Here is a 26,898-nt window from a genome sequence, read left to right as displayed (position 1 = left end):
CTCGCAAACGTAGGTGCAGTAAAAAGTATGCGATTTGAACCCGACGATGAGATGGAGCCTGTATGAACATGACATGATGAAAGCACTGCGACTCGACTGTTTCCCCAGTATCAACATATGTTTCGCACACTCAGCCTGCTCAAGGTTTTTGGTCTATATTCATGTCCGCTAACCTTGGTATATGAAGTGCCCGAAGACAGCTGCTTCGCCAAGAAGATAGGGTGTGCCCTCCTCCCCGTTTACATTACGACTTGAAAAACCGTAGCGATAGCTAGTGTCCGGTCTGCTGCGTGGCGGTCTCGATGACCATCTAGTCGTTTTCAGCTCTTTCCACACATTGTGAAAGTCAACCATTGCCACCAAGTCGGAAACTCTAGACGGCCGCTGAAGATGACCATCAGCACGGCTGGTGTCGCTCAAACTTGACGCACTTCACGCAGTACAAACGACATAGGAGATGTAACCTTATCTGTTTCCGTGCCGAAGTCTCTAAGCATCCGATATGCGGTCTACAGATGAGCTTACAGCGGATTGAAGTCGCCCTTCGTCTTCTCGGAATTTTCTGGGAAGCAGGAAGCGAACGTCTAGCGTAGGAAGATCTCCCTTTGAGTTAGGTGTCGTTACCATGCATTGGGGAGCTCCTTCCCATCAGCTGCAACCTAGGCGGAGCTTTACACGCAGACAAGCTACACCCTCGCGCGGTGCGCACAGCGCTGCCATTACACTCGCCCCAGGAGCCACGGGGGGTGCAATAGTACTGCGTCAAGCTGACCTTCCGCATAAAGCGTAGGCGTGGAGGGTGCTCGTCGCCGAGCCTCGGCCGGTCTCGAAAGATGCCATGAATTAGTTGCGATTTAAGTCTTCGCAGGAGCCCAAAGAGGACACTAAGCTCGTTGGTGCAGCAGGATCGGCGGTGGACGCGGATTCCGCAGGTGGTGCGGCCTTCCCCGTCCTCTTCGGCTTTAGGTGGGCCGCTTTGTCTTCTACGTATTGGTCTAGCGCGTCGTCCACACCTTCGTCGACCTTCTTGCGCCCGATGCTAGCCGCGTTCGTCGAAACAACGCGCTTACTCGCCTTCTTCTTGCCCTTTCGTTCTTCAGTCGGTGCGTCAGTGGTCGTTCCGCGTGATGCAGCGCTCTTGCTCGTCCGTAGAGGAGAGGGCACCGTTGGGCTGAGGCGGTGGTCCATGACTCCCCGATACCGGTGACGCCCACGGCGTCAGCTCTGCCAGGAGGAGCTACGTTGACTAAGGGGGCAGTACCTGCCTTTGACGCTGGCGAGCTGGGGGGGGGGCTTCAAAAGCTTCTTGAGCTGTCCTTGCGATGTTAAAGAGTACCCCCTTTATTTTATTTTTGCTTGCAGCTTCTTCATCCAAATGTGAAGTGAAGAAACGCCACAATATGATATGCAGCAAAGGAGGCGGTGTTCCTACCAGTATGAAGTTGGCATACCGGTTACGATAATTTGATTTGGAACACACACAATCCTACTAACACCGTTCACGTCGTAATTCGCAATTGGTGGATTTGCACTTAAGTGACATTTAATATTCGGGAGATCTGACAGATATCGGTATGATCAAATCTAAAGTAAAGCCGGTTTTGAGAAGGTCGCATCGAGCTCTTTATTCCAGTATGCTCGGTTAAAATATGCCGGTATTGTTTTCCAAAATGGACAGCTGAAATCCCAGTATATAGGCCCTGGTCGGGGAACGATCGTTTCGATTTTGACAGTTTCAGATGGACCTAGCCCTAGCCTGATCCGATCCAGTCTGGTCGGTTGCCTCTCGGTTTTGACTGTGTAGCTCTGGTACCATTCGAGAAAACGGTCAAATAGCTCACAGCGGCGATCGCGTCTCTTTATTACAAGACTTCCCGAAACCCAACCAACCCTGCAGGATGGCGCAGCATGTCACTCAGTCGGCGCAGGGCTCGTCGGAGAGCTTGACCGTCCCCGCCACGACGGACGACACCAGAGCGAGGGACATGACCACCATGTACGACTGCATGCTGCTATCCACGGAAGCCGATTGTTTCTCCCTCCCTGACTGTGTCGCATCCTCTGCTGCTGACAGAGCTGCCGCTATCAAGTTTACCAGTACCACAAGGTCCTACAAGCAAAACTCTAGCATATTGAAGCGATGAGGACCTGAAAGCGCTCTTTCGCATTCGCTATAAGGAACTAGCAAAACACTTCAAGAAAACGACGAATACAAAACGCATTATATATGTGTGGGTAGTTCTCGCCTCTACTCTATCTGTTCAATGGAGCAAAATGTTCACAGACCAGCAGTGTCAAACCAAGGTATATTGTGATCGATTACAAAACCATACTTGATTTGGTATTGTTAATTAGCTGGTGTTGCTTTGCCTCTTATAGATGAGAAACATGAAGACAAAGTGGGCTTCAGCGCGTGGAGACTAGGGTCGCACTGGTAATTGCGGCCCTATCAGACGTCCTAAGCATTACTTAATCATGAAGGACTCTTGGGGAGATACAACGGGCATGAACAACCGCCCGCATCTAATTACCGAGGACATGGATACTCCCCCGATATATCGGGCCGGTGAGCCATTTCTGATCCAAACAGCGAATTTTTTCTGCCAAGCGTGTAAAGCGTACTCAAGGTGAGTGGGTTGAAGCTGATTTAGGAGCTGTCGCCAAGGGATTTAGCGAAGGCCTGGCTGTACTAGGAAAGGCCTTGAAGACGTGCAAAATGAAGATACTCACCGCCTAGCTACGGTTGTCCAGATACAAACTGAGCTTTTCCAGATTCAGAGCGACCGAGCGCACGCTCAAGCCCTGCAGCTGCTAAAGCAAATTGAAACCCAGAGCGAGCAACTTCGTGAACAGAACCAAAACATGAGAGAGCTGCTAAATTTGATTCGTCACAGAAACTAGCTTAGCTAATTTTTTAAAGTGAAGCAAATGCTTCTGTAAAGGCCAGAATATAATCTCGTTTTCGTGAGCCCGCATCTTAAAAAAAACCTTGCAGACGAACCAATGCAGTTATAGCATGTCGTAACCTCGTCGCAGTTTCCACCGCGTTTCCATTCCGCTACTTCATCTTCAAAAGACGTATCGTCCTTCATATCCATAAGAATGATGTGCAAAACGATAGTCGCTGCTACAATATCCACGGCCTTCTCAACGCTTTTAGTGTTGAGACGACATTTCACAATACGAAACCGACCTTTCCAAAGGCCAAAACTGCATTCAACTGCGATTCGTGATCGCGAATGCTGATAGTTGTACAGGAGCTGCTTCCGCGTCAGACACTCGCCGGTATTACCCACAAAAGGCGTCATAATTGCAGGGCAGATTGCATAATCTGCGTCTCCAAGAAAATGGGTTCCAGTAGGCAAGTAGTTGTCAATTCTAGAGCCCAATGCAGACGCGCGCCATGCATTTTGGTCAGACCATGAGCCAGGACGAATCTCGGTGCTCATAAATTGCATTTTATCATTGACAACAGCTTGTACGATAAGAGCTGGGTGCATCTTCCGACAAAAATATCCTTCGAAGTCGTCCGACCTGTTATTCTCCACCAACGATTCATCGATAGCACCTACTACGCCGGGAATTCTGCCTTTAGCTTCAAAGATAGCACCTACTACGCCGGGAATTCTGCCTTTAGCTTCAAAGGCAGCTTGTATACGCTCCTATCCGTTGGTCTGGCGAGGGAAATGCACAAGTTTGCGCAGAGATTTGCTTAGAACAGCGAGAAAAATGCCAATTAATTCGACAGTCCAAGACTTGGATACAGCAAATGCTGCTGTGGTTTCTCTATAACCACCCTGCGAACCAAGGAAAAAGAGTAGACAGGCAACGTTCTCTTCAAATGTGTGCTCTTTAACGAAGCGGTCGAGTTCGAAATCGCGGAGCTCACGGCGGAGGGCCTCACATAGCCGAAGAAACGTAGCTTGACCACATCTTAAGTGTACGCGAAACCACTCATCGTAGCGTGGATCTGTAAGCATCGCTGTGAATTCGAGAGGTGTCAACGTAATGATATTTTTCTTTTGCTTGGACAAAATACAGGTGCGAGGGCTCCCGTGACCGCAAAGACTGCGGCCACTGCAGCAGTTATGTGTCGACTGTGGCCCATCCACGATGTCACTGTTTTGAGTAAGTGTCCGTGAAACGCTCGTTTTCAAAGAAAAACTGGTGATTAACTCGTTTCACTTTGGGCGATTTGGAAACGACAAGCTGAGACGGCCAGGCTTTCAACTGACCAATCAAATGCGTGGGAAAAAATCGTCAAATTGACAAAGACGATCAAAAACCGAAACGATCGTTCCCCGACCAGGCCCATGGGGCTTCGATCTGTACACCACAATTAGTCAGGGTATGACTAGCTAGCGTGAACGGTGTATGGAATTCACTGGTCAGCGACAACAACGGACAAAACACATAATTTACTAAGCAGGGGTGAGTTTAGGCAATAAAAAACGGGGCACACCCGAAAATATAGGGATTTTCTGGCAAATATGGAGGTAAGCAAAAATATAATTTTTCAGTACCGTATACTAAACGCAATTTTTTCTAAATGTCGGTATTGGGATAAGAAAAATGGGGCTCGATACCCGATCCAGCGACGCAACATCGTGACTACAGAACGTGGTTTAAGACTCTATTACTACTGTAGTAGTATGATACAACAATGTTAAGGAAGAATTGGACAAGGTTCACGTGGATCTATGCTCAGGCGCTTCGACTCGAGGATGCAGACTTTACAGCACGACACCGTCACTGGACCCGCTCGGCCAAACAGTTTCCGCTTGATGTTGCACTTGCTGCACGCTCGTTCCTTGCAGATACCGCATTTGCGATGCGATGATCGGACAAATTTGGACATGACAGGCTTCTTACCGCAGACATGGCAAGGCACCCTAGTGGCTTTCGACGCCTTCATCTTTCCCTCATTCGATGAAGTAGTCGACGAGGAGATCACGGACGCTGCCAGCAAGTCGATAACCGATTCCGTCGTGAGCTTCTGCGACCTTTCTATCGCATCTTCCTCCTCAGCTTCAGCCTTTCTCTCCTTCTCCTTAGCCTCCCTTTGAGCGTGTTGAAGCGCAAGTTTAGTAAGACGCTTGGATTCGGCGCTTTCCATGGACACAGCCATATTGAACATCATAGCACACGACGCACTGCTGGTGATGAAAGCTGGCATCCCTCCACCTAGATCGATCGACCCCTTGGCGTACACATCGACGATCTTGGATCCCGGTTCTTGACGGTAAATGCAGCACATGGCCATCTTCCCACGGATCACGTCACTATCCTCAGGCATCGGCGGACATCCAGGGTGATCAACAAACTTGGCAAGGAAGTAGCCGAAGCGACGACCCCAGGTGTCGGTGCCCATACCGGTTGACTCGATGTTAAACCAGTCCCGATGCTTCACTAACCGCGCATCCCCGAAGGTCTCAGCAATGAACCACTTGAGTGCAAGTTGTCGATACGGGTCTTCGTCCGTCCCACTGTCGAGAACATTGAGCACGGCGCAGTCCATGTGGCTGCTGTGTAAATACGCTGCGGTCGCGTGCATTTCGTCGCGATTCTTCGAGTGTGTGCCGTAGAGAATGTCTTCTAACGTGCCTTCCAGTGAGCCCACACACTTGACCGTGTACGTCTTGGAGTCGCTGCTGCCTCGCTGCTTGTAGACACTCAAGTCGTCCTGTCGTTTGAGCAGCTTCCACTCCTTACTGTTCGGTTCTGGACATCCAAGTTGACGGAACTCACACTCGTGTGCTAGTGTTCTGGAGACGATACTGTGAGCCAAGTGTCGAAACGCTTGAGCCTCCCCTTCTATCAGATACAGCTTGGGTGTCGACATTGTCTTCGGTTGAGGAACTGTCGAGTCGTAATCGTGTTCTTCTGGCACTGTTGGACGACGATCGACGTGGTTTGGTCTGGAATCCATGGGGGTTCCATCGTCGGGTAGTGTGGTTGCTCGTCTAGCGTGTGTGGGCGCTGCCATGGTGGAGAAGTTGATGGGAGGGAGAGATAAATGAACAGTGAGGCGGGAAAGCTGCCATCTCCACCAAATTGGCCAGAGCCGGAGTCGCTAGTCTAGTCGCCCCATTGCCTCACTTTCGCCTTGAGCAGCAGGACCGTCCATTGCCCACTGGTTGCGTCCACATGATCGTCACATGTGATTCCAATCGAAATGCATTTGAAGGGATCTTTTCTATTGTCTGGATTACGGATCCCTCCTATGTCGTCTACCAGCTGGAGCTGTTCGGCAGAGTCTCCACTTCTTGAATAGTGCAAGTAAAGGGACACCAACACCAAATCTATGGCTGCATTTTTCCAGCGGCCGGTTTTCTGTTAGCCATGCTTATTTGACAACTTGCTGGCAGCCACAGGCAGGGAACCCGAAAATATAATTTATATCAATTTCTAATGACATCGAGAAATACATAACGCGCGGCAACCTAAGAACTCAGCAAATAAATAATTGGAGCGGGAACATTGCAAACGTAAATTATTAGTGAAATAAACTACCAAGCCTGTGTGAAGCCGCCTAAATGCAAGCATCCACGGTGGTGAAAGAAGATAGTAGGTTTTGTTGGGGTGTTCCTGAAGTTGCAGAATGAGCTAGAATATGCGATTCGGAGAAGTCGAGGGGCTCCAAACCAACCACAAACTGTTGGTAGTTGTTGTCCGGGAAAATAAATGCTGGGTCGTCGTACACCAACTTCGTAAATACATATTTCATTTTTCGTAAATAAATTATTGAGAAAAGCAATAAACAGTAATTGGCAATAAATATATTTATCGGGTTCCCTGGCCACAGCATCTAGGGCTAACATCCAAAGTACGCGAGACTTTTCAGTTGGACGACACAGGATATCCATCTCACACATGGTTGCACACTGAAGCACATTAATTTTTATCAACAGGTTTCACATGACTTATACTACTGTAGTATTGATAACATCGAAGCACAAATATTCATGGGATCATCGGGAATGCATCGCGTGGGTCCACTATCAGCTGCTTGGCTGCGAGGATGCAGACTTTACAGCAAGAAACGGCGACTGGTTCCGCGCGTGCGTACAATTTCTGCTTGATACTGCACTTGGTGCAGACGCATTGGTTGCATACACCGCAATTGCGATGTGTGGAGCGAACGAGCTTGGCCATCTTGGGCTTCTTGCCGCATACGCTGCAGGGTTTGATCGGCATCTTCCGCTCCTCATCCGTGTGGGTTGGCGCCATCGATGAGACGGACTTTGTACTACGAAAGTTGAACGATTTGGCATAGCGAGAGCCACTCAACAGCAGCTCCGACTCGGAGGACGAGGTCAGATCTTCCGGTTCTTGGGCCTTTCTGGTGTGGTAGTTTTGGCGCGCTAATACAGTCAGGCGCTTGGCAGTGGCACTGGTTATCGCCTCAGCGTTAGAGAGCAGCAGCTCGGTGGCTGCGTCGTAGGCCATGAAGCCAGGCAAAGACCCTCCAAGGTCAATCATCGCCTTGCTATAGACCTTCACGGAACCTTGAGCTTGGCGATAGATGCAGCACATAGTGACACTAGCTCGGACCACGCCACTATCTTCAGGTAACGGCGAGCATTCTGGGATATCAACGCTTCGGAGAAGATAGTAGCCGTAGCGTTTTCCTCTCGAGTCGTGTCCAAAGCCCATGGACTCGAGCGTGCAGACGTCGCGATTGTTTACTACCCGCGCGTCTCCGAAAGTCTCAGCTAGGAGGTACTTGATGGAAAGATGACGGAACGGGTCACGCTTCGAGCCGCCGTCCAGTACGGCAAGCACGTCGCAGTCGAGCGGGCTTCTCCTCATGAAGGTCATAGTCGCACCCATCTCACTGCGAGTCTTAGCGTGTATCCCGTACAGAATATCTTCCACGGTGCCCTCAACGGAGCCGACACAGATCACCATCGGAGGTTTCTTGGACGAACCTCCGACTCGACTCTGATCCAGTTGAGCTGTTTGCTGTGCCTTACGTTTGTAGACCCGTAGGCGGTTCTGCTTCTTGAGCATCTTCCACGCGTGCTCATCCTGTTCGGGGCGTCCCATGCGGTCGAACTCGCATTCGACAGCCAACGTCCGCGACACGATACTGTGAGCTAAGTGACGGAACCCCTCGACGTTGCCCGGCTCCAATGCAGCGTTGGACGACGACACGGACGGGGTGTCTCGAGCTAGAGACGGCATGGACGTCGCCTTGGCTTCCAAGAGAGTGTACCGGTGCCGGTTGCGACGCGAGTCCGAGTCCTCCGGAGCCGTCGCGCGTCTAGGAAAAGACTGAATGGCTGCATCCTCCTCAGTTGGAGGTACAGGTGCTGTCGCTCGTCGTACAGGTTCTGCCATCCTTTATGACTCTATGCGCTTCCACTCGCGTTGATAAGTGCGTTGACGTACTTCAGGTAAGACAGATAATAGAGCCTTGAGCTTTCGAGATGTGCCTCGTAATGACCATGGCGCGGACATTGCTGCCCTGCTGCTACTGCCGAGAGGATTTGGATCGTCTGGTGGATGGACCAGAGGGCGTTAGTTAAGCTGCCAAAGCGACAAGCTTGGTAAGGTGGAGATTGCTGTATCCAAACGTGTCCGTTCCTGGCTGCCAGCAGTGACGGCAAGAGGTCGGGCAACAGCGTTACGCCAGACACGAGGGCTGTGGCGAGACTCGCATCCCCTTCGTCGACCACACGAGTGCACATCTTGCTCCCGTTCGGAGGTTTGTTGTGCAACCTGGAACGGTATTACTACTAGTATGAGTCAATTCTTTCATCGTTTTCTGTACTGAAGTACTTGTAAGCCGGTACCGGTACGGATAAGTCTGTTTTTGAACTGCTTTTGCGTGGCTACTGTTACTGGAAGTATTACAGATAAAATACATGAAGCTTAGCGAGCTGCACTTTGGGGTTAGCAATGATTGTTGTGTGCTCGCACTCGAGCACATCTGGATGTGGGAGCAGCAGGTTGAATCAGCTGTCAACGGCGTCATGCTTGTCAATTTGCCAGTCAAAACATGTGCGGATGCAGGTCAGAACCGCAACGCGGCAAGCTGACAGCAACAAGGGAAAAACTTCGTCACGAAGGGCAGCGACATGCACTTCCTCCTGCATTATTACTACATGTAGCAGATTCTAAGGCAAGAAAATACGCCTAAGTTACATGTAAGCATAGTGAGATTCGAGGGAGAAACTAAGGAGCGCCCAACTAAGGAGCGCCCAAACATTAATGGAGCACCATATGCACTTTGTACCTTGACGTAGAGGCAATCATGGTCAATTAAAGTCGATCTTCATCAATCAGGCTGAAATATTCTTGAAAAGATTGATCTTGATAAGGAAGAATCTTTTCACGAATATTGTTGAGATAGAGTTGAGAACAAGGTATCGCGCCCATTGTCTGATTGACTGCCGAAGGGCAAATTGAGCGGGGGCTAATGTCCTAAGAGGGTTGTCGCGGCATGCCGTTAATTCCCCGTCAGACAATTAAAGGTAAGCTGTTCTATACAATTCGTGTATCAATTAATCTGCTAACTACCATCATGCTACTTTTATCTTTCCAGCGCACCACCGTAGCTTAATGGAAAAGCACCCGAAAGGGATGAAGGGGGTTCGATTCCTCCCGGTGGTATTATGTTTTTATTATTTTTTATTTGTTTTTTTACTGATTTGCCAAACTATTAATTCAAGCCTGCGTAACCCCAACTGCGCGGAGGCAAAAACGCGATATCCGCACTAATGCTGTCGTCTTCTGCTAAAAGCGCCTGAAAAGAGAACGCAGGTGTATCAGATTGGATCATTCGGTCATGTCGCTCAAACCAGATCGCTTCTCGTCGCGTACTGTTTGCGCCATGCCCCGCCTTGTGTTGGCTGATCGAGTTGGGTGTTTTGCGCCTGGTTTGCAAGTTGGAAGGCTCCAGAATACGGTCGTTCAGTCTGTCATCATTTGACTATATCCACCAGTGTTTGTCGAAGTGTTCCGGCAAGATCTTCTGCTGACCATTGGATGAATAAATTGCAACCAGTTCATGAAGACATGGTCTTCCATGAGTGAGTCTGAATACCCCTGAACATGATGATATTTCGCTACCAGAAGTGACCAAGTTACGAGCGGTTCTCCAGAGTTTGTCAGTCTCCATGAGTGCGTACGTAGATATCACCCGAACAACAGCAGAGTACTGGTCCCACCGAAGTCTGTGAGGAACGATTGTGGCATCTTGTGCGGACTGAAATGTGATAGTTTTAGCGGAAGCGTTCCACCAGGGAAGAAGCTTCACGAAAACGGTCAATAAATCTCCTTTCGAGGTCTCCAGCCACCGTTTTATCTTCGCATGAGTGCCTTCAACGGTGGACGTGTCGTGACAGCCGAAATGAACATGTCGATCCGTCCAGCATTTGATTATCCTGGTTTTATATTTCCACCAAGTCCGTTCTAGATATTCAGCGGTAGAACTGCTAAGGCCTCGTAAAACCGCACAATGCTCTTCGAATTTAGACACCGACTCGGACGCAGCTGCCTCATAATACTTAGCCATGAATACATCCGTCTCCACTGAATTATGTTTCATTTCACCGTTCGGTCCCGGTCTAGATAAACGTATAATTCCGAGGTCGTCTTGCACGCGCGCCAGAACCCTTCGGTTGACGTGCCAGCGACACAGAATTTTAGGGATCTCAGGATATACTGCGTCGCTTGCATTCATACACGCAAGGTCTCGGTCTGTTACGAGAAATGGGAGGACAATTCGAGGCAATTGCACGCTATTTGCTAACAGAAGAAGCTTTAGTTGGTTGAAAACCCACGTGTAGTCGGCCTCGGCTTCGCCTGGTAGCTAGCACTGAGCAAGAGGGAGAACTTTGTTCAACCCAGTGAGAATAATTATGTTGCACAGAGGCCAGTTGTGTTTGTTTGTCTTGTATGTACAGTCCATAACAACGACACCCATGTAATGTCGTGCCAAGTTTATAGTGTCAGGGTGGGCCCACAGCAGGTATTTTAAGCGTCGTGACTCAGGGTCCACCTCGTACTTGTAGTAGAATCCATGCTCGGTAAGTTTGAGGAAAAGAGCTTCAATTGCTGTGTCTGTTGCTAGCATGTCTCTGCGCCTTGTGTCTTTAGTGTTTGCAATGTCCTTCGGAATTACAAGAGAGGTTTTGTCGGATAGCAGTAGGGTAGCGTATACTTTGGACACAGGAACGCCTGCAGCAGTTTGAAAAAAAAATCAAATCATTCACAGTTGAAAGTTGAGCAGTCGTATTCTGTTGAGCACTGCGGCGCCGGTGACCAGAGTGAACACGGACATCCAACGAAGCTGGGTGGTTGTGGATGCGGCTACCGTCTCGAGGGTAAACGATTTTCCACGCCCCTTCAGTATTCTCTTTATCGACAGCGACGATCTTGATTCGCATGGGGCACCCCATTCGTTTTGACCCATGCATAGTTCGAACGCGATTTGCCTCTTCTAGATGGCGAGTGTTTTTTGGTTTCCCGCTTCGGTCGCATGCGAATAGTCGACTTCGAATTTTGCCATTTTGATTTTTCTCTACCTTTTGTTTCGTTACATCATAGCGCCTCGCCAACGTCCACTGATGAATTGCAGCTTCGGCTGCAGCTTCGGAGGGGTGGACAGCTTCAGGGGGCGGGTCGATATTGTAGCCTTGCGGCATCTGTGTCTAGCGTGTGATGTGGTTGGTGTTGAATATATTATTCTGAACAAGCCGATGGAAGGAGACTTTATGCATTTGTAGATTAAGTAAAATTCTTCTTTTAAAAATATCCTCTGAAGAAGTAATAAGATCTTGAAGCACATCTTGCAATCTGCATATGGTGCTCCATTTATGTTTGGGCGCTCCTTAATTGGGCGCTCCGCCGGCTTCTCCCGAGATTCGACCATACGGCCTGACTGATATACAGACGGGTGCTCCACCACGGGCAGCGAGTAATGTCCGTAGAAGCTGCCCACGAGTCCTGCTGGCGATCACACCGACGCGAAAGCGCTGTGTATACTGAGGAGCTCATACTGAGGTGTTTTAAGGACATTAGGAAATGTGGCTATTCACACCTGGAATTCGAGATCAATTGTTCCAGAAGTCTGGTACCATGTCTCGGGGGATGTCTCAGGGGGGGGGGGCTGAGCTCAGATTGGTGAGCTTTGTAAATGCCGGAAAAAACTGAAGACTTCTGAAACTGAAACCGGTACATTCGTGGTGGTGAGGAAAAATTAAAAAATACAGCGCATGCAGACTATTAATAGAAAACTTGCGAGGCAGTATGTATTAATAGCAGTAAATTAGCTTTGAAGCACACTTTTGGCCTCGTCTTGCGTGCTCCCGGCTCGGTCTGAGCAGCAGCTGGGAGGGTCAACCTCAGGAGTGTGATGAAGCCAAACAAACGGCGTTGCGTTTCTATTTTTCCGGCCGCATTAAACTATTTTATTAAACATACAAGCTTTACTGGCTATCAAATATCACAGTGTTTTTTGTAAGTGAGGCTCTTTTCAGAATAGCGTTTTAAACAGGAACCATTAGGACAAATAACCTCTTCGAGAGGTGTAATTAATATTTTTTAACAGCTCAATATCCCACTTTACCAAGCACCGCCAACTGGAATTGTCAAACCTCGTCACTACCTGGCGGTCTCTCTTGCCGATCTCTCGTACCAGACACTTGTCAGCGCTGCTTACCCATCCTTTCTAGGCAAGCGGTCACTGACATTCGCCAACTTCCTTCTGCATAAAACATCGAAAGCTATCCCGGAAATCTGCGATCGGAGACCGTCCTCAAATTCTACGTGGTCAAGTCACCAGTGCATGCAGCCAACAACTCCAAGCTCCAGCTCGAGCCTTCGCCATATCTCTACCATCATGCAATCATGTCACTCGAATTCCGGAGCTTCCTCCGTTTCCAGCGTCAAATTCCCACTTCCGAAAGATCATTTCGGACTGGTGAGCGTTTCTATCGAGCAGGCCGAAGAATTCCGATCGTTAGTACGTCAGAGGATCAGCGGCTTACTTGTCGATGAAGAATCCTACGCTTTGCGCAAAGCAAACCACCAACCGCGGCTGGATCCGACAACTTGGAAGCTCGTCCGGTCTCAAGATGAAGTGAAAATGTACAGACGACGAAGACGAGCGCAGAAAACCGCAGTGAACCTACCGGACAGTGTTATCGCGCTGGGAAGAGTACCCGGTACGATTGATGACTTGCTGTATGGCAACTTTAGTACGACGCAAGAGGAAACGCAGACGACGATTACCTACACACACGAACCTACCGACTGTGCGTTGCTACGTGTTCTGGAACTAGATGCACCCGACGACCCGTTGCACTTCCTAGGCCTCAAGTGGATGCTAAAGAAGATGCCGATGCAAGCGCTTACAACACCCCGTGACGCCTGTTACTTTGAGGCGATGGGGGTGGAAGAAGACGCCAGCAAACAGCGCTTCGGGTACATGGTATTGCGATCCGTAGATCCTACAGTGCCCACCGTTTGACCGCAGGAGGAGCGATGTCATCCGCGGAGATGTAACCTTCGCTGGGTTGTTCCGAGAGACCACGCCGGGCTTCGTAGATATCCAGGTACGCGGCATCTTCGACCTGTCTGGAGACCTGTCTAGACACGTTGTGCCGCTTGCGTCCGTGTCGTTCATTAACGGCATTCTCAAAGGAGTGGACTGTGCCGAAGCCAAGAAATTGACACTCTTGTCCCGCCACAACGCCGTGTCCGGCTACAATCTGGACGCAGTGTACCAGGACGAAGCCTTCGCGAAGGACGCCGTGTGCTCCGTCTGCATTAAGCGTAGTAAGCGGCTGTTTGCTTCTACGCGTCTGCGCGCTTGCCGCGTGTGTGGCGTGGCGATCTGTACCAAGTGTTCGGCCAAGAATAAGCGATTGTTTCTGGGCTCAGAGCGTCCGTGTGCGTTTGCTGTCTGTTGCCCGAACTGCGTGCTCGAAGCGCAACAGATGACGGGAATGCGGCCTTGCGACGATGAATACGCCGTCGTCGCGGACTTCTATCTCCACGGGCCAGCGCTCGCGTCGTACTCGGGTGCGTTGGATGCTGCTGTCGCTCAACAGCAGCACATGGCATCTCTTAGCGCGTCCGAGATCGACGAGAGCGACTGGTGGCGCGACGACAAGACAGAAACCGCGTCCGCGCCGGATGTGGTCCGAGAGGGTTCACCGCCCGATGGAGATCGCCCCACGGACGCTACACTGGACGAGAGCTGGGTCGGCCGTGACTTCATGGACCGCTATGCGTCCACGTTAAGCGACATCAACGGGTTCAGCTCCAGCGCCGAAGAGGACGACGACTACGCTCTTGATGTTGAAGCAGTCGAGCAATGGCGCGAACCTCCATACGACGAGGAGATCGAAGTGGAGGGGAAATCCGCATCGGATGCCCTCGCTGTAATGCTCAAGCGTGCGGTTTCTATCGGTAGTCAGGTACAGCAAAACGACTCGGTCATGCGCGAGATGCAGCGACTGCAGTCTCGTCGGGTAGATATATAAGCCAGTCTACTGTATAGTAACACCATCACTGTGTGACGCCTTGATCTTCATGCTCGCGAACAGCGGGTCGTTTTGATTTGATCCATGCTGCCGTCGAACTGCCCGTCCCGCCTCGCGGTCGCGTTCCTCATCCAAGCATTAATGACTGTCGCCATTCGTCCTGATCACCTCTTGAAGCGCAACCTGGCCGTCATCTTCAATGTGGGCTGCTTGGGTCTTGGCCACGGGCGGTGTTTCTGAATACATTTTCAGCTTGACCCTGTGCCGGTAGGCTTGACAGGCTGTCAAGTGATGTCCATAGCCGTCGCGTTGCTGACACCGCTACGTCAGATCATGGGTTTCTTGTTAAGAGGTCTCCACTGCCAACGTGTGGCTCTCGTCTGACGTAGCGTGCTCTCGTCGTGAGGAAAGACATGCATTGGGCTCAAGTCTTTCGCGCCGGCATGGCTGGATCTTTTTGCTGATCACTTGGCAACTTACTTCCAATGTCGTCCAAGCTGCGTTTCCCGCTGCCAAAAAACTACTTCGGTCACATCGAGGTCACGGCTGCGCAGAAGCTTGAGTATCGCGATGTGGTGCAGCGCAGACTCAACGAGCTGCTGGACGACGAGCAGCACTACAATGAGCGCAAAGCCAATAAATTGCCGTGCCTGCCACCCGCAGACTGGAAGTACGTGCGGTCGCTCGAGGATATAAAAATCTACAGACGTAGACGGCGAGGACGGTCACTTGAGGAAATCGCAAAGCACGAGGACATCCCCGAGGCCAGACAAGCGGTAGCGAACGGCCAGCCAAGTATCGTAGCGACGGGAAATATTGCCGGCACGGTAGAGAATCTGCTCTACGGGTTAGCCGACACGAACTACGAGGAGATGCGCACCACGACGTCCTTCCTGGATGTCGACACGGATTCCGCGGTTCTGCGCGTTTTCGAGTTGGCAACCGCGGACGACCCGCTGCATTTCTTCGGCCTCAAGTGGCTCTACAGCTCGTCCGCTCCATTTATCGAGCCGCGGGATGTCTGCTTTCTAGAAGCCATGGGGGTGCAGAAAGACGCCAATGACGAGATGTACGGCTACCTGGTGCTGCACTCGGTTGAGTTGCCCGAATGCCCGCCGTTGGAGGCGAACGTTGTGCGTGGCAGGCTATTCTTCTCGTGTATATTCCGAGACGCCGCGCCCGGGGTCGTTGACGTGGTGCTGCGAGGCGTGTTCGACACTTGCGGAGAGCTACGGAGACTGTCGATGCCGTACGCGTCTCTCATGCCGTACGCCACCACCGCGTTCGTCGGAAGCCTTAGTAAAGCTGTGCGTTGTGCTGAAGCCAAAAAAATGACGCTACTTGCACGCTACAATGCTATCTCCGGCAAGAATCGCGATGCGCTGAATGTGGACGAGGAGAATCCAAGTCACGGCTTGTGCTCCGTGTGTATTAGGCGCGTTAGAACGGGCATGTTCTCATGTCTTCGACTCCGTTGGTGTCGGATCTGTGGCATCGCTGTCTACTTCAGTTGCTGCGTGAAAGGCAAGCGCGTGTTTCTAGGCAACTTAAGACCGCATTCGGCTTGTGTTTGCTGTCCAAACTGCGCGCAGGAGGCGCGACAGATGACGGGGATGCGACCAATCGAGCCCGAGTACGCGGTCGTAGCTGACTACTTCATGGGGTCACTGCTGTCGGTCGAGTCTCTGTCTGAAGACACGACACTTCTAAGTTCTGCGTTCGAATGGCCGGCGGCTCTCAAGAGCTGCGATGTAGCTTTTGATGACTGGAAAAGGCATCGACCAGGTCCTATTTTGACTCGTGACAGAGCTCAATTCGTCTCTAAACCGGACGATGACCTTGTCATTCGACGAGAGCTCCGCGAGTGTTGAGAACTCCACTAACGACAGCATCATGGAGCTGAGCGACGACGACAACACGGACAAGTATCGCCTCACCTCGACCTCCGACGATGCTGAAGGGTATTTTGTTTTCTATAGCCCAGTGTCTTCCAGCGCGGACCCAAAATTTGAATATAGCAAGGCATAAAACTAGACACCTCGGAGGCTTTCATTGACAAGAATTAGTATTAACAAGGTTAGCGGTGGCAATCAACGGCCGTCATTGACTTCGAACGCACGTACAGTATAGGAACTGGGGGCTCTTCGAGTCAATGGGTCAGTGGGATATTCGTGGATATCGGCGCAAAAGAAATGTCATACTTGTCTTCTCTACAACCAAAGCTCACTACCCTACACGACGACAATGTCCATCGTCGCTACGTTTCGTTGGTGGCTGGTACACTTTGCAAGTGCATTCACCAGTCTCCGTTTTGCGGCTCGATTGGAAGTTGTGCAGCAATGAAGGAATCGTTTTCGGGTACGCGGATCTCGGTGAGCGAACCGAAGGTGGCGTTTCCATTGCCCACGGGATATTTCGCCGACGCTCAGGGAGTCCCTCAACCTGGTGCGTCAGCTATTGCAAGCAGCTCTGTCGGATGAGAAATGCTGCAACGAGAGACTCGCCAACGGTTTGTCAAGTCTGAATCCGGTCGTTCGAGGGCCTACAGCTCTTCCGACGTCGGCAGAGAGGACGATCGATAGCTGAACTCGCAGCAGAGGAGGATTTCCCTCAAGCTGTAGAGGCTATCGCTACTGGACAACCTAGTGTGGTGGCAACTGGAAGCATCTTCCTAACAGCATCGAAGAGACGCTGTACGGATTTGCCGGTGCGACGGACGAAGAGACGTGCATCACGTTATCGTTCTTGTTGAAGCGATCAGATGCTGCAGTTCTACAAACCTTTGAGCTGGCAACTCTTGAGGATCCTCTGCAATACTTCGGTCTCAAGTGGCTGTACGGTGCTTAACGCCGAGAGAAATTTGTTGTCTTCAGGCGATGGGCGCTGAGACGGACACATGTGGCAAGCGGTATGGCTACCTTGTGCTACACTCGGTGGACTTGCCAGAGTGTCCTCCATTCAGCCAGTCGTTCGTCGCTCGAGGCGAAGCCTTCTTCACGTGCATCTTCCGCGAGTCTACACCTGGTTTCGTGGACATTCTCGCGCGTGGTATCTTCGACATGTCGGGCGAACGGAAGCTGCTCCCCATGTTGTCTTCTAATATGATGTCGGTGTTCATCGATGGGCTGCGAAAGCTCGTGGATTGTGCAGACGCCAAGAAACTCACACTGTTAGCTCGACGTACAGCTTTGAGAGTTGACGTAGGACAGACGTCGACTCAGCTACCACCTCCACCCAAGGGAGCCATCTGTGTCGTGTGTATTAGGCGCGACGGAAGCGGGTTGTTTACCGGGCAACTTCGTAGCTGTCGAGTATGTGGCATGCCGATTTGTTCCAAGTGTCAAGTCAAGAAGAAGCGGGTGTTCCTCGGAAGTGACAGACCGTGGTCGTATGCGCCCTGCCGCCCCATGTGCGCGTTGGAATGACAGATCTGCTTCCGCGCGAGCCTGAATTTGCAATCATAGCCGATTTCTTCATTAAAAGCTCCGACTCGCAACCTGCTGTTACTGCAATGGAAGAACGCGGCTGCTGGTTAAGTGTCGGAGTCTTGGACGCGAGCCAGATCCGTCCGAGCTTCTGCTTCAGCGAATTTGAGACTGATGAAGCGGTCGACAACAATGAAACAACGCGACCTCCAGCTGTGGTGGAGGAGCTACTACTGAAAGGTGGCATTACAGTCGACTGCCATCGGGAGCAAGTCGAGTTCACCAAGCGCTACTTTCAACCACCACCGGACGTTCCAGCTCGATCCACGGCCGCTGACTTCAGAGGTCCAGCGGTCGAGCGGATTCGTAGTGATGGATTCGAGGCATCATTTCAAGGTCGAGAGATGGCTTCAACATTGCTGTCCCGACAGCAGATCAGATCAACGGAGACGTCATGGCACAGTCAAAGTAATGAGTAAAAACAATGTAAAACTTTACGAAAGTCGGTATTGAGGGCAAAAAGTATGTACAAAAACACCCGTAGGCTCCTGGACACTATGAGCAATTTCAAGACACGCAGTCTTTCTACGGGCGCGCGTGCATGAGCGGCGGCGCAGCGTTGGCGGGTGTTTCGTACATTTGGTAGCCACCGCCATGCGCCGCGTTGCCCCGCTGGCCGCCAGCGTTCGACTTGGACCGCACGCGACTGAGATTCCGCTGGCGCGCAGTTCCAGGCGTCCGCGTGTTGCGACTTGCACGTTCGGCACGCATACGAGCGATACGGTCGCGATCGCGCTGAGCTTCTGACTTGGTACAGATGACGCCGTTCTTCTTGGTGCCTGCGCCCATTAACAGCACCAGGGCGACGACACTGAAGCCTGCGATGGCGTAGAGATAGGAATATTCGTTCTGCATCATCGAGTCGTCCGTGTGCAAGTAGACGTAGCCCATATCCGCCAGGAAGAAGATAGCGAACAGCATGGTGGTGGACGAGGCGCGGCCGCGAGTATTGAACATGCCGACGCATGCGGACCACAGAGCAGAGCTCGTGCCCAGCCCCATGAAGAAGTACATGAGCATGACTACAAGACTGAGGTACAGACCCGAGCCCTCTTTGTCTCCCAGCATCTCTGAGTTCTCGTTGAAGCCCAGAATGCCAGCACAGATAGCGATAGGGATCAACGTTCCGAAGAGAATCGACTTGTGGTCCAGCTTGTCGATGTAGAAGATGGCGATCGCAGCACCGGAGATCTGCAGCGCCATCGCGTTCACGAACAGCTGGTCTTGGTCCGTGTACTCGCTCGCTCCCTTGTAGCTGATGAAGGCGTTGAGGAAACCAGTAGTCAGAGAGGACACGAGCATGAGGAAGAGACCGATGAGGAACTTGTAGGCGCCGGCGCCGCCTTCATCTGCCGTTTCCTCTTCTCGCATGACCTTGAGCTCCTCTTGGACATCAGGTTTACGACGCAGGATAACGAGACAGGCTTCACAGGCGTCCCAGCCCTTGCGATCCAGCACCCAGTACGGACTCTCTGGGAACACATTGACGACTGGCGTGACCAGGGCGATCACGATGCAGGCAGCAAACGTCTGCCAGATCCATCCCAGCTGGTTCACGGTCGCGAAAATGCCGCCCAGCAAACTGCCGATGATGAAGCCGATTCCCAGCAACAACATGGCTTTGCCTCGCATCTCCTTGGTCGAGATCTCGAAGATGTAGATGGCCAACGACGGTAGCAGAATACCGCACGAGGCTCCAAGCAGACCGATACCAGGCATCAGCAGCGTCGAACGGAGATCGTCGTTGGCACTGACAGCCACCATACCGAGCGTACTGAAGAGACCACCCGCAACAATAGCCAGACGACGACCCAGGAAGAAGTTGAGGAAGCCAGCGATGATCGTACCCACCACACAGGCACCGTAGAGCATGTACGTCGTGGTGCCATCGCCCACGTTTCCACTTAGGACGCCATCGTACGTGACGACGTAACTTGCGAAACTCGCAGACTGCTCCAGCGTTGACAGCAAGTTGAACAGCCAGCCGACACCGATACCGCCCAGGATTCCCATGAAGGCTGCCAGAGAGAAGGCATACTGCGAAGAAGCAGACATGACCTTGGAGAAGCCTTCGTTGTACATCATACGCGTCTGGATGATGTTCAGGAACGGGATGCACGACATGACCACAAGCGGGATGATCATACCAATGCAGAAGATAAAGTCGAAGAGGAACTGTAGCTGCTGGAACACAGCAATGCCAGCGATCGACGAGCTTGGGAAACTCCACATGCGGAAGCACTCGTTGATACCGTAGAGCGCAGCCACGTAGGCGAACCAGAGCGACATGGCGTACTTGAATTTCCAGTCCAGCACGATCCAAGTGGCCAAGAAGTAGGCCGTCACGATGGCTGCGACGGTCCCCATGTAGATCACAGCGCGCGTCACCGGGCTCATGGAGCGCATGCCCATACCAAAGCCATGGAACACGCCAAGCAGAACAATCGTCGCGACCGCAGCACCGAACGAGTACGCCACGTACATGACGTCGGACGTCTCGAGTGTAGCCACGTAGAACATGAGCAGGAAGTGGCGACACTCGCGGAGGATGACCGTGACGCGCGAGATCATGTTGGAGCCGTGCAGCTGCTCCAGATCGCCCTTCCACCAGCCTACCCAGCCTCCCTTGTTGGCCGGGTCGTCGTCCTTGTAGTCTTCGGGGGCAAACATCCACATGCACCACTGCTGGATATCCACCTTGGTTTTCCTGTAGTCCAGACCGTCACTGTTGAAGAGGAACGGACCCACCACCCACAAGATGGAGATGAACCACACCGAGAACGTCTGCACCCCGTAAGCCTGAGCAGTCTCACAGTAGTCGGACGCAAAAGTGTTGTCGTTGGCAGCCGCATCGGTCCGACAGATGTAAAAATTACCGAACGCCATGTACACAAGACACAACCCGATGAGCTCCCAGGCCTTTCGATAGTGGGAGCTTGCATACGCCTTGTACAGCAGCACCAGCGTCTCACGGGAAATCTTGAAGCCACGACCTGTAGCCTGATACTTGGCGCCACCGTGCACGATGTTGTTGTCGAAGTAGTGCATCGTCGTACCGACCTGGAACACGAAGAAGGCAGGGCCCAGCGTGATGATCATGTCGATGAATCGAGTCATACCGCGCACGAAGCCTCCTTCACCGAAGTACACACACATGAGCGGAAGCATGAGGAAAGTACCGGCTTGGATGTAGAACTGCGTGTTCAGCACAGCCTTCAGATCGGTGAACACACGCCCGTCGAAGTTGTTTGCGATGTTCTCGGTGATCACAGCGGTCGTGTTCATATCGTACACAATCTGCTGCTGCACACCCGCTAGAGCCAAGTACACCTTGCAGTACATGTACACGAAGGTCGTGACAATTGTCATCCACGTGGCGAAGTAGAAACCCGTGTGCGAGTAGTACATGGAGTTCAGACGGAAGAAGTCCATGAACTGGCCCATACGATGAGCCTCACGAGCGAGAGACGTCTCGCCAGCACCGTTAGCCAGCTTACCCTCGAACATGGAAATCTGCGACAGAGCCACATCACGACCCTTACCACACTGCATGAACTCCACGTGCGTCACCACACCACCACGAAGCGTCGAGTTAAAACCAGCGAACACATCCTCAGACAAGTTAATGCCCTTGGAAGCCTTGGACACTCCACCACGAGGCATAGCAATGATCTTGTCGAAAATATCGGGGTGACCGTAGTGCATACGAACATACAGCGGGTCGGCCAGCACACGCTGAGACAGCGTCACGAACACCAGCTCCTGCCACGACTTAAACTTTGACAGCGATGAAGCGTTACCCGTGAAAATGTGCTCACGCATACCAATAATGGACACAGGTTTCTTGGAAGGGTGCAGGTCAGCAGTCACCAGAAGCTGCGGCATCTTCAGACACTCCTCGAAGTAGTGCTGCTGGTTCATATCAATCGTCTGGAGGTATTCGCCACGCGTGAATGGAAGCGCGTTGTTCTGGTTCTCGGGCTTACCTTCACCAAGAATCGGGTCTCCAGGCAGCTCGTAGCGGTAAACTTCGGCAATTTCATTGCCTTCACTCTTGATCAACACCGTGTCGAACTGCTTGCCACCGTCCATCACGATGGTGTCGACGTAGGCAACACGCAGGTTCGGGTACGTCTTGAGCAGATAGTCGATATCATCGGCCTGGGCCTTGCCCTCTGCGCGATGCTTACCGTACACCTGACACGCACAAATGTACGAGAACTTCAGACGCACCATGTCCTCAAGTTGAGCCTGCTTCTGCTCCGCCGACTTGCCGGGACTTGAACCAATCTCAAGCCAGTGAAGAATCTTGATAGCATCCTCGTACAGCATCATACCTTGAACAGTACGTGCCAGGGTTTGACCACGGTACGACGCCCACAGACGGATTTCCAGCGGGTAGTTGGCTTGTGCTTCCTCTGCAGTGCTCACATCAATACGTTCCAAAAAGTTCTCCCACTCCTCGGGGTGGATGGTAATCAGATACTTCAGAATAGTAATGTTCTTGCCCTTCTCCTCCACCTTCTGGAAGACCGGGTGGTTGGCCAGCGGATCGTTCAGCTCCGACAATGAGATCAACACACTTTCACTGTAGAACGGCGTCACGACGGAGAACGAGTGCATCTCCTTCACAGACGTCAACTGCGGGATGTCCATCAAAAGAGACTTCATGAAAAAACCAAGACGACGTTGAGCCTCAGGCACACGGGGCATAGCATCGGCCTTCTCGAGCGACATCAAGAGGTACGCACGGGTAGCAGCACCCATCGCAGTGTCGTTGTGGAACAGGTTCACGAGGCCACGAGCAGCAAACACGTAGCCGTTGGCGCTCGAGCAGAACTTAGAGTTGCTGAACTTGGCAGCGAGCTCCGGGCGGTTGGCGAAAATGCGAATAGCGTTGAGCAGGTTTTCCATCTTGGTCACGAAGTTACGCACAACTCCCATGGTGTGCACTCGAGACGATGTCATGTGCGAGGACTGCGCATCCGGGTCGGGCAGATCCATCACAGCTTCCAGGAACTCCATCGAGACTGTGCGCAGCTGCACTAGACTCTTGGCGTCAAACGTGCTCATGAAACTGCTGTTCGCAGCAATCGCCTCCATTTGACGCAGCGCATCAAGAATGTCTGCATCGTCACTGCCCAGCAGAGCCTCCATCACGTACATGCTGGCTGTGAAGAAGCTGCGCACAGCCGATAGACAATCCTTCTGCACCATGTACACTTGAAGCTGCGAGTCGCCCTTACCTTCCTTGGCAATCTTAACCGTGTAGTCCAGAGCTTCCATCAGTTTACCCGCCGAAAGGAACACAGGTTCGAACACGTCGCCCGAGCTCTGGATGTCATACTGCAGGATGGCAGCCTCCTTGTCGTCCACCAGGTCACCTTCGCGGAACGAGTTGACAATCTCGTTCCAGACGACCACGAAGCGCAGCATCATTTGCGACTGGTATGCAGCAGCAGATCCGTCAGCCGCAGCGTCGTTCGAGCGAGCCAGATTGGTCACAACCTTCTGGTCAAAGAGTTGTGGAGCCACACGGAAAGCCTTGGTAATCTCCTTGATGCCGTGAATCTCGCCAGTCTTCATGATGAGACCCTGAACGCCACCAAGTGTAGCCTGGAACACGGTAAAGTAAATCTGGGTATCGTAGTTGAAGATGAAGATCACAGGCAGCCACAGCGCAGCGATGACTCCGAAGTTGTGGAACGAAACAACATTGCTACCGTACTCGAGCTCCATCTCGTAAATGGCCAGCGACGGGAGAACCAATGGGCGAACTAGAATGAAGTATGAGACGAACGCCTTCAGCGCCCACAGAATGATCCAGAAAGTGATGTACTTGAGCTGGTAGCTCAGTGGAGGCGCCATGTTGCGGCCAACGTAGCACGTTTCTCCCTCACGGATAAACTTGGCCGCAAACGATTTGGTTACAACCGATGGAGCAAAGGCCTGCACGACGATAATAAGTGCGCCAGGCAGGATGTAGGCAACAGACGCCGGTGCAGCCTTATCGAGCAGTTCTGTGTTCTTGCTCGTGATCAACGGGGTGTAGATCATCAAGCCGAAAATGCCAGCGAACGCGCCATTCCAGAGCATTCGAACCACAAGGGCACCACCGTAGTTGAACGAACGAGACGACGTCTGTGACGACTCACTGGCAGTGAGTAAGTGCCATCCGTGACACGCTTCGAGGACGGTCTTGCAGAATCCCATCGAGGAGAGGGCGAACACAATCCCCACGTAGGTCAGCTTAACGTCCTGTTTCTGGTAAGGCTCAACCACTTCTCCCATAGACCCGAACTGAGCGAACCACTGCTGTCCTCCGCTAGGCGAGATGGCCGAGATAAAGCCGATCGCCATCAGGACCATCATGAACATCATGTTGAACTGAAAAATACGGTAGTAGTTCAGTACGAGCGTGAAGATACTGCGGTGCTCGTAGTATGTCTTGGTGTGCTTCTTGGTCAGCTCCTCGCCGATCTGCGTGACATCCACGTTAAGACAGTATTTTTTCCAGAAATACTCGTTGATATCGTCGTAGTTGCGCACTTGGGTGTGCTCCAAGTTCTTGCCCAAGCTGTTCTTCCTCTGCATGTTAGACGCCTCCTTCCAGATGGGGCGCACCACCTGCCTTAAGTACCAACCTTCAGGTACTTTCTGCTGACCGAGGAAGTCCTGGTTCAGCAAGTTTAGCGACTGGTGGTACAAGTAGCAGAGGCACTCAGGCATATGCCTCAAGTTACCAGCCTCTCCCCATAGCAACAGGAAGAGCATAATGTCCATGTGCAGAGGGTTCTTGAGGTCTCCCTGTGGCTGTCCCGAGTACGAGATGCTGGGAACGCCGATGAACTGGCACCATTCCGTGTAGTTGCTCATGAGCTTTTTGTGCAGCGTGACGACGTGGTGTCCCGGAGGGTCCTGGGGCTTGGCACGCGCCTTGGAATTGGCCAATAGCAGCAGCACGTGCTCGCGCTGGTTGTCCACACTGCCTGACTGGAAGCCGAACTTGTTGTACAGTACCTCGCAGCAAAAATCGATCGACACTTCGTCCGCAAAGTCGCCCTGTAAGCCACCGCCGCGCATCTGGTTGCCGCCCTGTGTGTTGGGAGGAAGCACCTCCATCAAGCTCAAGCGGTCTCCGAAGGTGCCACGGCCGTCGCCGTAGTTGCTGCGGTTGTTGGACGTGTTGCGCTTGCGGTCCGCATCGAGCTGGAAGTAGTTGGAGCCGGCGCGGCGCCGGTCCATCTTGCCGCCGGGCGTCGTGGCCATCGTTCCTGCCGAACCGAGTGCGGACTTGCAGGAGTGATGGTCGTCGTATCGATTGCGAATTCTGCACTCGAAATGCCGACGCCTGTTTGGTTGTGAGGGATCAGTGCGGGTCAGTGCGGAAGGCCGCAACTCCTTTCCTCTTCTGACTCGCTGAAGCTGAGCCAATCAGAACGGACAGCCCAGAAACGGCAATGCCCTAGCCACAAAGCCAGCTCCCGCTTAAGTGTAGCAAAGACAAGCCCTGATTGGCTCAAATCCACCCCACATGGCTACAGAACAAAACTGGGAAAACGTCCCACCGAGCAAGTCCACCCTTACGGCCAGGGCGAACAAGTCTTTCCCGGAGCAGGGAAGAGCTGATCATGGACCATCGGGCGCTATTAAAACAGATTGACGACAAGCTTTATCTTACGGTTGCTCGACGCTTTGTGTTTGGTGGTGCTCGTCGTGATATCAAAAACTTTTTGGCTCGCAGCTGCGATGTTGTCAATAACAAGTTGTTGTAATTTACAACACCACTGCGCCGGCAGATATGCCTTGCAGTGCACCGCGCGATCGGACGTACGCAAATCCATTTGGTACCTGACGTGCCCCCGCCTGCGTTGCGAACGAAAGCTGCGTCCTTGCCTTACTCTAAAACTAAACGGGAGTCCTAAAGCCACTTTATGCACGGCTCCCGGCTTTCTGTGCATGGCGATCATACGACGTCGGTCTCACGCAACGATCGACTTGCTTGGCTTCTTGAGGCCATTTCACTGCATTGTGTCGAGCTGGGAAGTGCAGCGTCATTTCATAGGACTGGATCCGATCTTCTACTGTTAGGTCCTCCCAGGGTTTAAGACCGGGACTGTTGGAAGACGAAACTGTTAATAATTGCATACCATGTTCTACCATCCTGCTCTTTTTCACATCGAAAGGAGCGTTACATTGCCGTCACAAAATCTGTTTTGTGCTCGTTTTTCCTTTAATCACCGACCATGATAATACACCATGACGGCTTTTATTAAAGAGAGTGGCTACTGCGCCCATCTGAGGAGGTCTCTTCTTTGTCATGCCCTATTCCTCGTGTGTCATGCTCTGCGCACGCTATACGAACGACGGCGTATACAGTATACTGCAACGACAGAACGAGTGGCTCCCCCTCATTTGGACAAAAAGAGCAAAGCGGCAAGTATGGAGCGCCGGCCGCGTTCCGCACAAAAGCGCCCACAGTACGCTGCTCCGAGTGAAGATGATAGCGACAACGGTGACAGCGACGCCGAGTGGACACTGCCATCCGGGGACTCGAGTGTACAGTCGTCGCAAACCTCGAGCCAGTTCGAGACACAGAGCGCCCAAGAGGAGGCCTACAGCGGAGAGACATCTTGTGCCTTAGCTCCCCAGCTACTTCAGATGCAGTTTGACTCGTGGGAGTCATTCCATGCTTACCTCAACGAGTATATGGCGCAGACATACCAGGTTCGCATCGCTAAGGAATTGTTTAGTTGACAACTAGCCTAATTACTACTGTATGTGTACCAGAGCTTTCGAATTCGTACTAACAACAAGGTCCAGGAGCGCAACCGCAAAATCCAGAAGCAAAATACTTTAGCTCCTCTAATTCCAGAGGAGTGGATCTGGTACAACAAGACCCTTGTTTGCACCCA

At 52.0% G+C, this 26,898-nt stretch overlaps 6 protein-coding genes across 6 annotated transcripts; 2 read left to right on the top strand and 4 right to left on the bottom strand.

The window, feature by feature from the left end:
* Nucleotides 1–2,977: 2,977 nt before the first annotated feature.
* Nucleotides 2,978–3,980, bottom strand: PITG_05084 (uncharacterized protein; the record flags this gene model as incomplete). Its single annotated transcript, XM_002998747.1, has 5 exons — nt 2,978–2,988; nt 3,044–3,568; nt 3,611–3,659; nt 3,720–3,884; nt 3,945–3,980. The coding sequence occupies 5 exons, from the start codon at nt 3,978–3,980 to the stop codon at nt 2,978–2,980; spliced, it is 786 nt and encodes a 261-aa protein (XP_002998793.1).
* A 686-nt stretch (nt 3,981–4,666) lies between these two features.
* Nucleotides 4,667–5,986, bottom strand: PITG_05083 (uncharacterized protein; the record flags this gene model as incomplete). The annotated part of the gene is made up of 1 exon (XM_002998746.1): nt 4,667–5,986. The coding sequence occupies one exon, from the start codon at nt 5,984–5,986 to the stop codon at nt 4,667–4,669; it is 1,320 nt and encodes a 439-aa protein (XP_002998792.1).
* A 977-nt stretch (nt 5,987–6,963) lies between these two features.
* On the bottom strand, nt 6,964–8,343 carry PITG_05082 (uncharacterized protein; the record flags this gene model as incomplete). Its single annotated transcript, XM_002998745.1, has 1 exon — nt 6,964–8,343. One exon carries the CDS (start codon nt 8,341–8,343, stop codon nt 6,964–6,966), a length of 1,380 nt encoding a protein of 459 aa, XP_002998791.1.
* Nucleotides 8,344–12,850: 4,507 nt separating this feature from the next.
* On the top strand, nt 12,851–14,498 carry PITG_05081 (uncharacterized protein; the record flags this gene model as incomplete). Its single annotated transcript, XM_002998744.1, has 2 exons — nt 12,851–13,402; nt 13,467–14,498. 2 exons carry the CDS (start codon nt 12,851–12,853, stop codon nt 14,496–14,498), a joined length of 1,584 nt encoding a protein of 527 aa, XP_002998790.1.
* Nucleotides 14,499–14,983: 485 nt separating this feature from the next.
* Nucleotides 14,984–16,978, top strand: PITG_05080 (uncharacterized protein; the record flags this gene model as incomplete). Its single annotated transcript, XM_002998743.1, has 4 exons — nt 14,984–16,131; nt 16,388–16,459; nt 16,629–16,654; nt 16,836–16,978. 4 exons carry the CDS (start codon nt 14,984–14,986, stop codon nt 16,976–16,978), a joined length of 1,389 nt encoding a protein of 462 aa, XP_002998789.1.
* A 1,530-nt stretch (nt 16,979–18,508) lies between these two features.
* PITG_05079 (glycosyltransferase) lies at nt 18,509–25,252 on the bottom strand (the record flags this gene model as incomplete). Its single annotated transcript, XM_002998742.1, has 1 exon — nt 18,509–25,252. The coding sequence occupies one exon, from the start codon at nt 25,250–25,252 to the stop codon at nt 18,509–18,511; it is 6,744 nt and encodes a 2,247-aa protein (XP_002998788.1).
* Nucleotides 25,253–26,898: the final 1,646 nt, after the last annotated feature.

Source organism: Phytophthora infestans, genomic scaffold (genome assembly GCF_000142945.1).
Source record: "Phytophthora infestans T30-4 supercont1.7 genomic scaffold, whole genome shotgun sequence".
In the NCBI taxonomy this organism is placed as follows: Eukaryota; Oomycota; class Peronosporomycetes; order Peronosporales; family Peronosporaceae; genus Phytophthora; species Phytophthora infestans.
The sequence above is the reverse complement of the archived record's forward strand: the minus strand, read 5'-3'. Positions and strand labels throughout refer to the sequence as shown.